The following is a 15,335-nucleotide window of genomic DNA, read 5'->3' as shown; positions in this document are numbered from 1 at the left end:
CTAAAATAAATCGTTTCGAATGTGTGAAGTATCTTTGCAGTGCATTAAAATGAGTGTGGTTTTCCATCTACTTAAGGTCAGGCCCTTTCGAGATGTTCAGTTTAATACGTGCACTCAAACTAGTGTTTTATTTACTGCTCCTGGCATCACCGAGCTGTACTTCTATAATACCAATTATCACGTTAGGAAGGCATAAGTTCTTAGCTGATTTAAAAGTTTTGTTTTACTGTAACCAGGAAATTACGTGTCGTTAGGGAGCAAAATATACAGAATTGAACATGTTAATCTTTTTAACGATGAAGTTTAGGACCGAAAGTCTTTAGTACTCTGTCTGCAAAATAAACTAATACCTTTCATTTTTCTTACAAATTAGATTCTATATAAACATAGTCGATTTCAACACAGTTAATCGTTAATCTTTTACTTGAATACAAGAACGATTCTAGACGATAAACGGCATACACTCTCATCGGACCGTTGAACATTACGCAAGGGTAAAAATAGTACAAATAATTTAAGTTGAATTAAATTAGACTACGTAAAAAATATGTTAATAGATAAAAGCCTACAAAATCTTAAACTGATTCTCAACTTATCGAATAACCAGCTACAGCCAGAAACCACATTTTAATAATGAACAAAGAGAGAGAGAGAAAGCATGAGCAAACTGAAACCAACTGCAAACGGAATGGACGCAGTTTATGCCGTTACACTCCGCCCGGCATCATTCATCACAATGTCCATCGTGGTATCCGACCCGTAGCTTAAATGGGACGGACTGTCCGACACCATCCGCCGATTGATGAGTACATCGGCCACATAGACAGGGGCAGGTCCCTCCGTTTCCACGATACTTAGTGGTTTAGTGGTGCACCGTTTGATCGGTGACATGAAAGTGAACATGAACAAGGTCAGGCAGAGGGCCAGAATGAGTATGATGGCTCGTATTTTCAGTTCCCCGGCACGGACCCAAGCAAGGGCAGCCATGATGGACAGCAGTGTCACAACGGAAAATTTAGTCATCGTAACTGCAGTGCTGTGTATCTTTCCACCGCTGCCCTGACTGATCATGTTGGATGGAGCGAATGCGAAGAATAGGTTGTGTTTATCCACGAAGTGCTTCAGAAGAATGTAAACCATGGCAAATGGCATGATCAGTGGACAGGCCAGGCTGTAAACCGTACTCATCGTGAACACCATGACCATCCAGGCGTAATGAATTCCAAACGGGAACGTAATCAGTATCGACTTGCGGATGTACGGCGTTTCAGCCCGAGACTTTGCCGTAGCCAGCTTCCAAATGTAGCAAATGAGATCGGGGAAGCGAATCAACTCCAGAGCAGTACCGATGAATGCCGCTGTGATGATATAGTTGACGAAAAATGCACCCTTGTCGGGTAAGAAAATACATTCCCAGCGATAGGTTTCGTTTGCCTGGATAGTCCATTGAAGGAAAGTTTCCGCGCTGGTCAATCCGAGTGATGGCAAGATAAGTATCATGAACAGCAAGTAGCCGAAGGTCTTGGTCATTATGACGTAGTTCTGCCGAGATCTGGTCCAGTGAGAAAGCCACGTGTCCGAGTAAGCCACGATTACCGGCATTAACGCCGACAGAGACCACAGCAACAGCGTTGGCAAGAATTCCGAAATCAAGGGGCTGACTTTACTTATCTGTGAAGTTGTATTCTTCGTCAGTGAAAACGTGTCCAGTGCGTTGACGATAATCACCGGAGTGGTCAGGAAAAACAGGAACAAGAACAATATCAAATTGACTGTGATCCATTTGCAGTACCATTGCGCAGTATCGATGTTTAAGTTTTCCCAGAAAATATCGGACGGTGCCGGTGCGAATGTCATGTCCCAATCTCGGTATGTGCCTGGTTTGAAATGTAGAATCACATGTTGTGCCTCCTGAGCTGAATTGAGAGTTATAAACGCTATTCCCAACGGTTCATTCAATGCGGATGCTCTTAATCGAGATACTTGACCTGTAATAATAATGCATGGTTAGTACCTTGATCGGTATTCAGTAACTAATTTACAAGACAAACCTGCCAGTCTAGCCTCCTCCTCTTTGTAGTACTCCAAGGCATCAACCTTTTCACAAGTGAAAAATCGTGTTTTGGCTTGAATGGGTTCCCGATCTCGACCTCGATGTACCTCGCAATAAATTCTCGCTTCGACAATCCTCTCGTACTCTTCAGCTGCCTTAATCAAGCTGCTAATGTTGTACGCCAATTGAATGTCATCGATGACCACATCCGGAAACAGCTGCTGCAGATATGTGCGGATAGCTCTCTTGTCACAATCTGGCTGTGCCACATTGGTTGCCATCACCGTTCTGGTTGGGGCTGTCTTAAATGCGTTTCTGCCGGAAGCTCGACGCATTATCAGCACTACCATCGGCACATAAGCAATCGCAAAGAACACGTGAGCCCACATCAGGGACGATTCCGGATCCAGATTCGCTATTGTCGTGTGTCCGAACGAATTTGAATCTCCGCTCAGCGTTCCGGAAAAATTAATCGGTAGAATGATGGCAATTGAAATAGTTGTCATGATTGCCATCACGACCATCAGATGCCGCTGGAAGGACAGATAGTGAACCGCATCCGGACCACTATGCATCAAAATTTGCTCTCTGGTAAGCTTCCATGTCGCAATAATCCACGAGAAGAACCCTCGGTCAATCGCTATACTAGAATCGGTTGTCTCTAGACCAGCCCGGCTGCCAACACCACCATGGGCATAAAACAGCTGAGTCCACCGTTTATTTTCGCCATGACTGTTGACCAGCGCCAGCCGACCGTAGTCCCATGCCTGCTGTCGGAGCAGAGCAAACAACAGGATCAGAAAAACCCAGGCTATCACGTTCAGCAGTAGCGTTTCCGGTATGCCCTCGTACAGAGTGATGATGAGTTTGGTTTTGTTCACCAGCAGACAGGTATCCCGGTTCGGGACGTTGTCTCTGGTCGCGAAAAACGTTTCGTTGATTTCCATGCTGCTAGCGATTGATTACGGTGGAGTTCTACCGGAGGCAGGGTGTCATAAGGGAGAGGGGGGTGTGGATAAATGCGCTGTTCGGGAAGAAAGAGTGAAGAAATAATTAGTATCGAAGATGTTTTCTAGTCTCGGCAGGTGCGATGTTTTTTGTTTGTTCACTCGCGATAAGAGGGTCTAGTTAAAGTGTAAAGATAACGAACAGGTGTAGTGAAACTGTATGTCGGACGAAGTGGCGTGGTGATTAAGACGAACATATCGATGTCAACATTTTATAATGTGATAAAAAGTTAATTTTCCAATAAAGGTTGTCCATTTAGGAATAATGGAATCAAGCATTTCTCAGGGTAGATTTGATATGAGAACTAATTCAATTTAGTCCAATATTTTCAACAAATTTATAATTACGGTATATAAACCAACTGTCAAAATCCTTATTGAGGTGAAAATTCAGATGAACTGTTATTGGTCGAATGCAGATTACAGCAGTCAACGAAAGAGAAAGCTTTTTTTGTTTACTATCATCAACTGGTCGGTGTTAAGTCAGACCGGACTAAATCACAAAACATCAAAAAATGAAAGAATGATAGCACTGGATAAAGAATTTCTTCAGCTACATTCAACTTTTGCCAGATTTTAGATATGTAACAATAAACAAGGATTCTGGCGAAAATTAATTTCCAATTATAATGTAAAGGATGCTGCGATTCAAACTTTAAACTCGTTTTTCTCCAAATCAATATATTGTCACTTAGTCCGGCCTGACTTAACACAGATATAGACGAGTGTAAATTATTGAAGGTATTTTGTTGTATTTTCTGTTGTGGTGCAAGCGGTAAAGGTAGACTATTCCGACATAAACGCTGTTGAAAACCCTCGGTGTTACACCAGACCAACTTTAACCGTTAAGTGTCCAACAAAAAAAACACCTTTAACAGGCCGACGAAGGTACCTGGGTACCCACAAATTGAAATTCTTATAACTTAGGCTTTCTTTAACCGATGATTTGGACACTTTTAGATGTTTTGGATTCGTAGTAAAAAAAATCAGGAGCCCCTTTCAATTTCCAGCTTTGGAAAAAACATTGGAATATCATTAATTGAAACCTGAAAAGGTACCCGGGTACCGCGTCGGACACATAACGGTTACAGCTCAAGAAGAAGGCGTGCCAATCCAGGTAGCGTATCCTGAAGATGATCGGTGCCAAATTACTCCGCAGTCATCGTGCCTACCTACTACAAATCGGGTCAGCAATTGTTACCTCACGACTACTATACGGCATGGGGCTCGTAAGCAGAGGAGGAGATGCCGTCATCCATACTCTCACAGCTGCATATAACAGGATGATAAGCACCCTTATTCTTGTTTACGACGAATGCGAGATTTGAACGAATGTGGTTCGTATTCTCGTTTACGACAGCATAATCAAATGGGCTTACTATTCGTTCGAACCACTTTCGAACGAATCTCGCATTCATCGTAAACAAGAATAAGGGTAAAGATTCACATCCGAAGCATACGAGTCCAATCTTAGCCATTATGGGTGAAGCAGGTACTTTGCCGTTCGAACTGCTTGTTCTTCAAACCGTTGCACGATTGGCTATTCGCATGACGGAAAAAGCAATTATAATGCTGATCTTCTCTTGGTGCATCGAGCTTCTGGTCGTTTAACAGAGGTGATCGAAACGCCCTTTCCCAACATTTGTCCTCGCACGCGGCTTGCCGCTCGGTACGATCTTAAACCCCGGATCGTGTGGAACGTAAAGAAACACGTGAAAGCTGGAAACCCTTCGGAAATTGTTCGTCCAGTTGTTCAGGGGCTTCTGACAGATAGTTTCAGTTGCTCAATTCTTGAGCGTTTTTTCTAAACGTCATATCTGCAATGAGTTACTCTCTTTGTTTACTTTCTCTTTCGATTTTTACAGCGTCACTATAATACTTTTCACTTATTTTACAGTACAGATCGAAAGATGGTGGTTTTAACTAGCATATTATGCAAAGAGTTGAGGGATAAACGTTAAAGTGATCGAATTATTAACAGAAGAGAAAGTAAACAAAGAGAGTAACTCATTGCAGATATGACGTTTTGAAAAAACGCTCAAGAATTGTTGTCTATGACGATGGTTCCAAAGAGGATAACACAGTAGGCGTGGGAGTAATTGGGGAACACTATCAACAATCGGTTGGCCTTCCGCCGCAATGCAGTGTCTTCTCCGCCGAGGCTTTCGCAATAAGAACAATACTAACTGCATACCACACGTCCAGAGACCTGATAATAAGGTCAGATTCGGCCAGCTGTCTATCAGCAATCGAAACTGGCACATCCCAGCACCCGTGAATTCAGGAGATTGAGAATATTCTTCGAAACTGTTAAATCGAGCTGTGCTGGATTCCGGGTCACGCTGTATTCCGCGGTAATGAAGAGGCACATAAACTCGCTAGAGAAGCCATTAGCATTGCTCAATTGGATATATCTGTGCCGGGTGCAAACGCCGTTTACCAAATCAAAACATCTATCCGGAAACAATGGTTCAATCGGTGGTCAGGGTCCACTGAAGTCAAACTGCGTGAAATCAAATTTGACATGGTGGAGTGGACTAATCGCGAGAGCTTGGTTGCTCAGAGAGTGCTTATCCGACTGCGAATTGGACATGCCCGACTAACGCACGAGTTTCTGCTAAAGAAAAAAGTCCCACCAGTTTGCGACTGCCGCGGGGTAGCCGTTGATGTTCGTCATATGATTCTCTACTGCAGGAGGTACGACGAAGCTAGACGGATGCACAACATCAATTCGCCAAGTCTGCGAGTGATTCTAGGCAACGACGGAGAGAACGAAAATAAATGTGCGAGCATAGCGTAGTTGGTAAATTGATTGCCTTGCACGCAGCTCACCTGGGTTCGATTCCCAACCCTGCACATAGAGATTTTTCCAAAAGAATTGCTCTAACCCGAAAGAGGCAAATGACCTTATGGTTAAAACCTCTTTTAATAGAAAAAGAACGAAAAGAACATACTAAGCTTTCTTAGGAAACAAATTTGTATAAAATGTTGTAGAATTTTCTGATCCAATTCCATTTTGAACTGTCATTTATACTGCATTGGTTAATTCTAAAAACAAATCCTTCCGGCACCTCGTCGGTGTAAAATATCGGTAATAAACAATAACAACCAAAAGTGATCCGGTGAAACCGAGGCTCGAGAAGAGAGCCATTACATAGTTATCGGTGGTACTCAAATGTTTAACAACGATAGAAGGTTCAATAGTTTGACAGCGAATCCCGCTTGTTGAATTCTCCGCCGACGGTCTAGAGTTATCCATGTTCAGTAATTACAGCGTTCGAAATATGGTGGAAGATTACGAGAAAAGATCCAATATTGATTGGAGGCGAACGCAATCATCGATGTTACGCACATTAAAATACAGCTTTAGATCATCCGCGTACGCGAGTCTTATACCTGGTGCAAGTAACAGCATTACGTCATTGTTGTACAACACGAACAGTAGTGGGCAGAGATTACTACCCTGCTTCTCCAGCTGAGTTTGGGAAATACGCCGAAGTTCTCCACTCGAGCTTGACACGAGGAGACCTACCAGTCCAATAAGATTTAAGTCATTGAACAATTCACCTAGTTTGGATAAGTTAGCTAAAAGAATATGATTAATGGAATCAAACGCTGTTTTGGAACGGTGTAAACAACGTCCTGTTCCGCGCTCCAAATATTCAAAACAGATAGTAGTGAAATCGAGAAGATTCATTGTAACCGATCATCCAGGCGTAAATTCATGCTGCTCTCGAAAATAAAGCCACTCACAATAATCTCGAAGATCTTCGATGCCGCAGATAAACTGGTGATTCCTCTGTAGTTCGTGGCACTACGCCTATCTTTTCTTGTATGAACAGGAACCTCGCAGTAAATTTCGAATCAGTGAAAGATTGGTAGAATATTCTACACAGCGGCAAAGCACAACAGAAGGAATGCGGTCTGGGCTGGGCAGGAATGTACTTTTCAATTTTTTTGAGGCTTTTGTATCTATTGTAGGCGTTACATCAAAGCCGTCAAAATCTGACAGATTATCTGGAAAGTCTAATAGTGCTAAATCCAGTTCGGATTAGACAACCGATTGCGCAGCGTATATCGACTAAACGACGAGCTACAAACGATTCTTGATGGCATCGAATATTTCGTGCTCCAGTTGGAGGGATACAAAATCGCGTGATGTGGGAGGTGAAAATTCTTCTGGCCCGGTGGCTCCTTAGTAACATGGTTTTCGAACAGCTTTTTCAACGCATCTTTCTTCTTCGTCATTATCTTTGCCGGACGACAACTACCGGCCTTTTGCTCCACGCTCAGCGATACCAGGATCCGGTAAACTGTTTTCATAGGCACTTTTTCGTCTCGAAAATGGTCTACCTTAAACTTTTTTCCACGATGAACATACGTTTCGTAAAACCGTACAACACGCTCGCGGAGTGCTCGCTGTTTCGACGCGATGTTCCATTGAACTGACAGTACCCGAGCGAAAAGAAACATACAACCCATATTTAGGGAGTCCAGAGAGCAATTCTCTTGGAGAGAAAAAAATTACGCTCTTTACTTCAATTACAGTTTTTTTTTTTATTTTATTTAGTTTCATTCTCAGTTTTTATTAATCACCCGTTAATTCTTGACATTGGAGAAAAAGAGGATGATATTTGGTAAAACCACTTTTACGCTTAAAGGGTACATCTGTACCTAAATTAATTATGAAATTCACGTTTCGACTTCGTCTAGGGCCGTATTGACGCTATATCCTAAAACGAAGACACACTTTGTGTTCCTGCGCAAACACATAGTCAGGCGTGATGTCCCACAGAAAAAGTATTCTGATTAAGCTGATGAAAACCAGTGAAATCGAAGCTTGATTCGACTTAGCAAATCAATGGAATCCGGTGATAGTTTAGTCCGGTTTTAAGATAGTGTCAGATTCTAATGAGACGAGGTCGAAACGCAAACACCTTAACTCATTTCCTTTAATAGTTAGCTTTCTAGGAGAGCAATAATCGTTCGGCATATCCTCCACAGCTAGAGTGGTTGGTGATTTTGGATTATTTGCGATTATCCCGAGAAGTTGAATTCCACATCTAACTGAACTGTAATCAGCAATTATAGAGAAAAGTTTTCTCTTTCGTTGATCGCTGTGAACTGTGCTTGCACAACAACAGTTTGTTTGGTATTCGTTCTCTCGAAATGAATTGCGAAAGGTGGCTTTTGATTCCGAAGCAAAATTGTCTAAAAGTCTACCTCCAGAACAATAAAAATCTGCTAGTCAAAGTCTCACCAGATGCAACAATCCTATTTTGAAATGAGCTTTCTCTTCCCATTGATACCAGGAAGTCTATTCTACCAGTATCATCTTTTTGGAACCATCCCCAGTTTCCTTCTGGATACAACCGTGTTTGTTCCGACAGTCTTCTTAACGATCGCTGTTTTGCTCTATTTCAAACTGACATGACTTAAATGATTAGGTTTTATACGCCACGCTATGTCAAAGACAAACAAGGCAAGCCAACATTATGTATGGTGATTGGAAAGCTTATACTACCAGCACTAAACCACGCCATCGAGTTAACCCATTAGAAGGGATACTAATGAATTAATCAAACCAATCTGAGCATCAAAACAGCTAAATTTAGAACGGTTTGACCTGGCCTGCCATGAACAGAAATCGTTTTCCTAATTGTGCCTCATATACAATGTATGAAGTTTATCCCTCTACTGTCCTTCAGTTAAAACGGTCGCATCGATTTTATTTCCAGAATTAATATTTGAAAATCATCATCTAGTTCAAGGTCTGTCTACCTAACATCCACCGGCATTACCGCTCTCACTGTTCAACGCACGATAAGAATTCGAAACCGAATAATAATGAAACGTAGAAAGCCTGTATTCTGCCTCAGGTGTAACACTGAGTCACCACAATCAATTCAACCCATTCATTCCTTAACATAAGCGTCAATGAGCTACACACAAGCACAGCTAGCTCATAAGTAATCGGCAGAACTACCCGCAGACCAACGCTCGATATTCCTCGTGAAACGCCACGATCTGTTGACACTATGGCAAAGTATTCTATTATCGCTGCTCTGTATTCATGCGTCGTTTCTTGATTTGATTTAAATCAAATTAAAGTGGCTCTAATCTCAAACGAAGCGAATTGAGTAGAGCAATCTTTCTTTTCTTCTGTGTGGTGGAGTTGTAGCACACAACAATCGGAGAGCGGGACTACCGGAAATGTGAAAGGTTGAACTTTGCTTCGCTTTGTCATTGATCCTATTCGATCCGCATGCAGTCATTGTTCTTGCATGTAGGGTTTTTATTTTTTTTTTCTTCTTGAGTAACACTGAGAAACCTTTCAAGTGATAAGGAATATTATATTCGCACTTTGTCCCAGCAATTCCAGCTTAGAATCCAGTTGAACTTGTTCGATGAACTGTTTTGTCCAGGTTTAGGCCACCTACATGATTGCTAAAGACGAACGTATCATATGTTCGATTTCTCAAGCTCCACACGTAATAAAAATTACCACCGTAAAAAGTAGGAAAAAAAACGAATGAAGTAGATGCCTTCGTTTCACATTTAATGCAACGCTCTTTCTTGCATTGGTAGAGGTTCGTCTTCAACATTCCGTGGCACGAGCGGTTGAATACGTTGGGTACCCCAAAAAGCTTCGTCACAAGTTGTTATACTCGGATGACTCATAAAATATCAGTCTATTCCGAACATAATTTTCAAAACAGCTGATTTTGAAGATTGCATCCTTGAAGACATTCCATTTGGATTGCGCAACGGCCCGTGTTGTATCACCGACACCTATCCGGTAAAGTAAATCAGTTTGTGTTTTTATTTTTCGCGAATCACTTCCCTTCCTGCCACACTTATGACGCGTTGAAACCGAGTGCGTGTCACGCAATCACGACTGGCTTTTGAACCCGAAAAATAAAAACTGTTTCCTTTCACTTACCCCCTGATTCAGGAGCACAATATGCAGACAATTTTCCAAATGTGCAGAACTAACTAAACAGAAACCACCACCTAGCATTCAAGAACCGAACGATGGTTGAAAATTTTCCTTTTTTTCCTGCTTCTTTTGTGTGTCACTCGTATATATTCGAACAGCAGCAGCAAGCCGTTCCGTTCCGTTCAAGCGATTTTGATGTTTTGATGATGGAATGGAATGTTTTTTTGCGAACTGCGCGAATGATTGACAGATATTTTATGCTGGTGGCGAAATGTCATAATTTTGTACTGGTGTTTGTGTGATTTCGCATCAGTGATGCCAACGATGAAAGTAATTTGAAAATTTAATTGGAAACGCGCCTTTTGCAACCTTTTTTTTGAAGGAGGGTCCGACATTCTTCTTTTCATGAAAGTTGAACATTCCGTTGGTTTTATCCGGTCCCGTTGGCATCCACATGGTGATCTACATACTTTGACGGGGTCTAGCCGCTTATATGGTAGAGATGGTTGGGTTCGGGTTTATGGACTCGATACAGTCGGGTTCGAGTTCTATAAATATAAACTCGGGTTGGGGTCGGGTTCCGGGTATTAAAATTTGAAATGCTCGTGTTTGGGTGCGGTTCTGGGTGTTCAAATATGAATATCTCGCATTCGGGTTGGGTCCGGGTTTTTAGAATTTAAACTTTCGGGTTCGGGCCGGCTCCGATTTTTTTTAATTTATATTTACTCGAGTCGGGTTTGAGTTTTGAACTAATCACACCCAACCATTTCTTGACACTGTTTACGTCTTCAAAGCAGCGATGCCAACCTTCCAGTTTAAACTGGATTTTTCCAGTTTTTTTTACTCGATCCAGTCAAACAGACAAATGTGTAAATTGTCCAGTTTTTTTTAAATAATGTCCATTTTTATCCAGTTTTTTTTTTCCAGAAGTATGTGCCAAAATTATTTCCTTACTATTTGCAATACAATAGTAGTTTACTATATAAAATAATAATAAATAATAAAATAAATGAAATTGTGAAGAGTACAACCTCTCCAGGCAACAAGTTAATTGTTTTTCAGTAACCATATTTTGCTTCACCCTGTCATATTTCCATACACATTAGAAATTGATATGCTATGGAGTGCAAGATTATGCAGATATCGTTAATCAAAATGAAGATTGTGTTTTAGTCTGTTTATTACATATGGCACAGTGTGTTAGCATGAAGGTACCAATTTTTTCGTTTAACATTTCAAATTTCTTAAAACTTGCCATGTGAAATTATCTAAAAGTTATATTTAAATAGTAGCGATCACGTCGTATTGAAAATACCAAACATATTTTGAATATAATTAAGGTAAAGAATGAAAGTATTTAAATATACTTCTGTTGTACTTAATAAGGTACTTAATGTAATTAACGTCGATGTGTGAGTACTTAAAGTACATATTCATGGTAATTAAAATATTTTGCGTATTTAGAGTACGAAGTTTCTGCACTTAACATCTTTTCTGTAATTAAAGTACAATGAATTTTACACGTACTTTTTGTATATTTGCGGTATTTAATGTACTTTATGGTACTTAAAATAACTAATTAAGTACTACTTTTGGCACTGCGTCGTATTGAAGATTTACTGCTTGCCCCTCGTTTGCATCCCTGTTTCCAAGGATAAATTTGGTTTATCGGGCATCCAGTTTTTTTCAGTCTTTTTTAAAGAGAGGTTCCAGTTTTCTTGAAAATAAAGTTGGCAACGCTGCTTCAAAGCGTTATAAGGATGCTCTAATGACCGTGCGAGCCAGCTGTTCCGGAGTCTTTAGAAGATTATCGCAAATAAAGTCAAAAGGCTCCTATTTCGAATAAGTTTAAAGTAAATCAATCTGAACTATTCAAGCAATATTCCGCCAAAGCTTCCGATTTTTTTTGATAAAATTAAGAAAATATTTTAAAATCTTCAGAGGATCCTTTCAATTAAAGTTTCCTTACATTAACATTACCAATTGAACTAAAAAAATTAACTTGAAAACTCTTCTGTCCCATTTTGCTAGGAAGAACAACCAAACCCAGGTGTGCAACGAAGCCAAGAGACGGCTGGAAGCGCTCTGTCAGTCCCATTTCGCCACCATCGCCAAAGAACTTCACGGACTGGATCCGTACCAGTACACGCGGGCCTATACCGCCGGACTGCAGGAATTTATCGAAGCGTACACATTCTACGAGTATGTCGGTGCCCAGAATATTTCCCACTGGAAGACGATTCAGGAGCAACTGCTCACGTACAAGATAGCGCCCGATTCGGCGGAAGGGAAGAAAATTGTTTCCGATGAAAATGACCAACCGGAAACTGAAGATGAAGAAGACGGGGACGAGTCGCCGAAGAAGCAAGTTGAGATAAGCTGCCTATTGTCCCCGATGGATTTTGTTCTTGGGATAGGTGACCTCAGCGGTGAGGTTATGCGTAAATGTGTTAACTCGCTTGGTTCTGGTGACGTGGACAGCTGCTTCGACCACCGTCGTTTTATGCAGGAGCTCTACAAGGGATTCATATCGGTGGCTAACGCTCGAAGCCGTGATTTTTCTCAGAAGTTGCTCACACTTAGACAAAGTTTGCTCAAAAGCGAAAATGTATGCTACAATGTAAAGGTACGTGGAGGAGAAGCCGCCAAGTGGGGCAATACCGATGATTGTGCCTTCGTCCCGAAGGATAACCTTGATGAGGATGAGGGTATTTTCTTCTGAAAACAGGTATAAACACTGTAGATCGTAATTTTGAAAATGGATTCTTTTTTTCTTACTTACAATATGGAATAAATAAACGGTATAAATATACCGAGTAAAACGTCATTGCACTCGATGAGAGCGAAATCCTAGTTGATCAAGTGTCCTCCGACTTTGGAGGACGTGCAAAAGAATTTCGTTTAATAGACTCCACAAGCCATTTTATACCTTCGTCTACGCCTTCCCTACAATTGAAGATTTATGTTTATAAAATATGAAACGAATTCTTGATTAGGCAATAAGTGTTCCACTTGAATTAAATTTTACTCACCCCGTCAGTGCTGATACGGGCATCACCAGACAATCCCGCCGCCCGATCAAATGGCCAGCCTCCTGAAATACGGGTTTAATCTCTCGAACCCCCATGCAGTCGGGCAAGTCTTGTTTGTTAGCCAGCACCAGCAGCGGTACCCCTGAGAGATACTCATTGCCAATCATTCTATCGAAGACCTCTTTCGACTCGTGCATTCGTTCTCGGTCGTTGGAATCCACCACATAGATCACGGCATGCGACTCGGAATAATACTTATCCCACAGCGACTGCAGCTCCTGCTGGCCACCCAGATCCCAGAAACTCATCCGAACACCCATGATGTCGATCTGGCCTATATTAAGTCCTACGGTAGTGGTGATTTTGCTCGGATTCATTCCTCGGTAGTTTTTCGTAAATTTGGTCTTCGCTGCCTCCAGGTAAGTCTGTTTCGATTGAAAATTCCGAGTTAATTAGATGAACGTAGAGTTAGCTTCACGGTTGACACGAAAGCCTTACCGTTTTGCCAGCGTTATCCAGTCCCAGAATCAGTATGCAATATTCATCCTTCTGTGTGAGATATTTGTAGAAACCACTGAGTAGTGTGTACATGCTTTCAATCTATTGACTATGCCACTGTTCGATTTAACGAATTCGCACAATAGATTAGAGTAAATCAGTGTTTTTCTGCAGTTTTCACTATTGTTTAGCATATAGTTCTGCGACAAGGTGAAATGCAGTTTGTTTTGATATAAATGTCAAAATCGGTAATTAAAATTTTATGTACACCGAGCAAAAAGCATCTGAGAATTTCATAAGTCTCGACATATGAACCAGCCTTCTGACGATGCCATTGAACGCTTTAGAATGTCATAGGCAGGCTTATGAATTCATTTATCTTTATTCATGCACTCCATAGACGTACAAATAATGTATTTCATAAAACAGTCTTATGACTTCGCTCCAATATATGCGTTTAAGAATTTCATAAGTTTTTCTTATGAAACCCATAAGAAATCTGTTATTGATTCTATAAAATTGTATTTTGTTTTTCGTAAACGTCACTTTTGTGAAAAGTTCATAATTGTTTCATATGAATTCAGTAATGGCCTGCACGGCCAACCAGGAGCTAATAGTTTCAGGCCAGCACTTTTTGATTACCGCTGTTTGAAACAAAAGAAGTGAGATTTTTGTCAAATTGCTACAAAATTATAAATAATTGTTTTTTATGTTATTGAATAAATTACTATGAGCATTAAATCAGTTTACATGGTTATGATTTTTACAGAAGGTATCCGATTATTTGAAATGAAATAAGTTGTGCATATAATTAGTGTCTGACGCGTATTTTATGATTATCAAAATCAATTGAGAAGTAACAATCATTATCATTCAGTTGCCTAAGCCCAGTTTCCCACGAAATATTGACGAAGCGTTGCTCATTATGTACAAATTTTACCATTTAATGAGTTTTCTCTTCAATCTTCTGAAGGGATCTACACTTGGCGGTTCATTTGTCCCGAATTTAGTTCAACAAAATGACCACACTAATGAACTCATTATGAATGACGTTCATGTTTTACAATTCTCGGTGGTTTGTTTACTTTGTCAGTTGCGTGAGTTTGAGTGCAACGGGTTCCCATCTGTTAATTTCAAACTCACGTACTCCCATGTAAACAAACCACCGAAAATTGTCAAGCGAAGTTCATCCGGCTCATTTTGGGGTTATGTCGGTTGGTGTAAAACCTAATATCCTCTAAAGGTTGATTTTTACTGTTGATTTTTTGTCTACTAAAAATGCTCGAGAAATGTCAGCCATGTTCTATTTTTTATATAAATGTACAATAATATCCATAAAAAAACTTATGACATTCATTCGAACATTGTAATGAATTTCATAAGACTGTTCTATGGAAATCATTATTTCTACTATATTTTCTGCTTATAAATTTCAGCAATTTTCATAAATGGGCACCTATGGCGTTCATTCGGACATTTTCATAAATTTCATAAGACTGTCTTATGAAAATAATAAGAGGTGGATTTGGAAAATTTCCCCTCCAAATCATAAGACAAACTTATAAAATCCATTTAAAATCCTTATGTCTGAAAGTCATAAGACGTTTTTATGGAAATTCAAAGTAAATTTTGCTCAGTGTAGGTGTGCTTAATCTGTACTACTGTGAACATACCTACACTGGGAAAAACTATATGGTATCGGTGATCATAAACTTTTTTGGTTGTATTGTACGTTTCATTGGAAACGCGCCATTCAATCATTTCTCGACAAACATATGATTACGGCCTAAAAGCCAACTGTCAAA

General features: G+C 40.4%; 3 protein-coding genes across 4 annotated transcripts in view; 1 reads left to right on the top strand and 2 right to left on the bottom strand.

Annotated features, from left to right (window-relative positions):
• LOC131676960 (translin-associated protein X) overlaps positions 1-12,820 on the top strand; it is a 16,381-nt gene extending 3,561 nt beyond the window's left edge. The window contains exon 2 of the mRNA XM_058956411.1: positions 12,032-12,820. Within this exon, the coding sequence (XP_058812394.1) occupies positions 12,032-12,722 (691 nt within the window). The 3' untranslated portion in view covers positions 12,723-12,820. The remainder of the gene's footprint in view (positions 1-12,031) is intronic.
• LOC131676959 (calcium permeable stress-gated cation channel 1) lies at positions 7-10,215 on the bottom strand. The gene is made up of 3 exons (XM_058956409.1): positions 10,004-10,215; positions 2,052-3,077; positions 7-1,988 (listed from the first exon to the last, which is right to left on the bottom strand). The coding sequence occupies exons 2-3, from the start codon at positions 2,998-3,000 to the stop codon at positions 700-702; spliced, it is 2,238 nt and encodes a 745-aa protein (XP_058812392.1). The 5' UTR covers positions 3,001-3,077; positions 10,004-10,215; the 3' UTR covers positions 7-699.
• Positions 12,594-13,762, bottom strand: LOC131676961 (ADP-ribosylation factor-related protein 1). Of its 2 annotated transcripts, XR_009303264.1 has the most exons (4): positions 13,531-13,762; positions 13,033-13,457; positions 12,783-12,946; positions 12,594-12,718 (listed from the first exon to the last, which is right to left on the bottom strand). XR_009303264.1 is itself a non-coding variant. In XM_058956412.1 (3 exons), exons 1-3 carry the CDS (start codon positions 13,621-13,623, stop codon positions 12,859-12,861), a joined length of 606 nt encoding a protein of 201 aa, XP_058812395.1. In that variant the 5' UTR covers positions 13,624-13,762; the 3' UTR covers positions 12,765-12,858. The 2 variants fall into 2 exon arrangements, 1 of the variants encoding a protein (XP_058812395.1); XM_058956412.1 differs by lacking the exon at positions 12,594-12,718 and having other exon boundaries at positions 12,765-12,946.
• Positions 13,763-15,335: the final 1,573 nt, after the last annotated feature.

This window comes from Topomyia yanbarensis, chromosome 1, assembly GCF_030247195.1.
Source record: "Topomyia yanbarensis strain Yona2022 chromosome 1, ASM3024719v1, whole genome shotgun sequence".
NCBI classification, from domain to species: domain Eukaryota; kingdom Metazoa; phylum Arthropoda; class Insecta; order Diptera; family Culicidae; genus Topomyia; species Topomyia yanbarensis.
The sequence above is the reverse complement of the archived record's forward strand: the minus strand, read 5'-3'. Positions and strand labels throughout refer to the sequence as shown.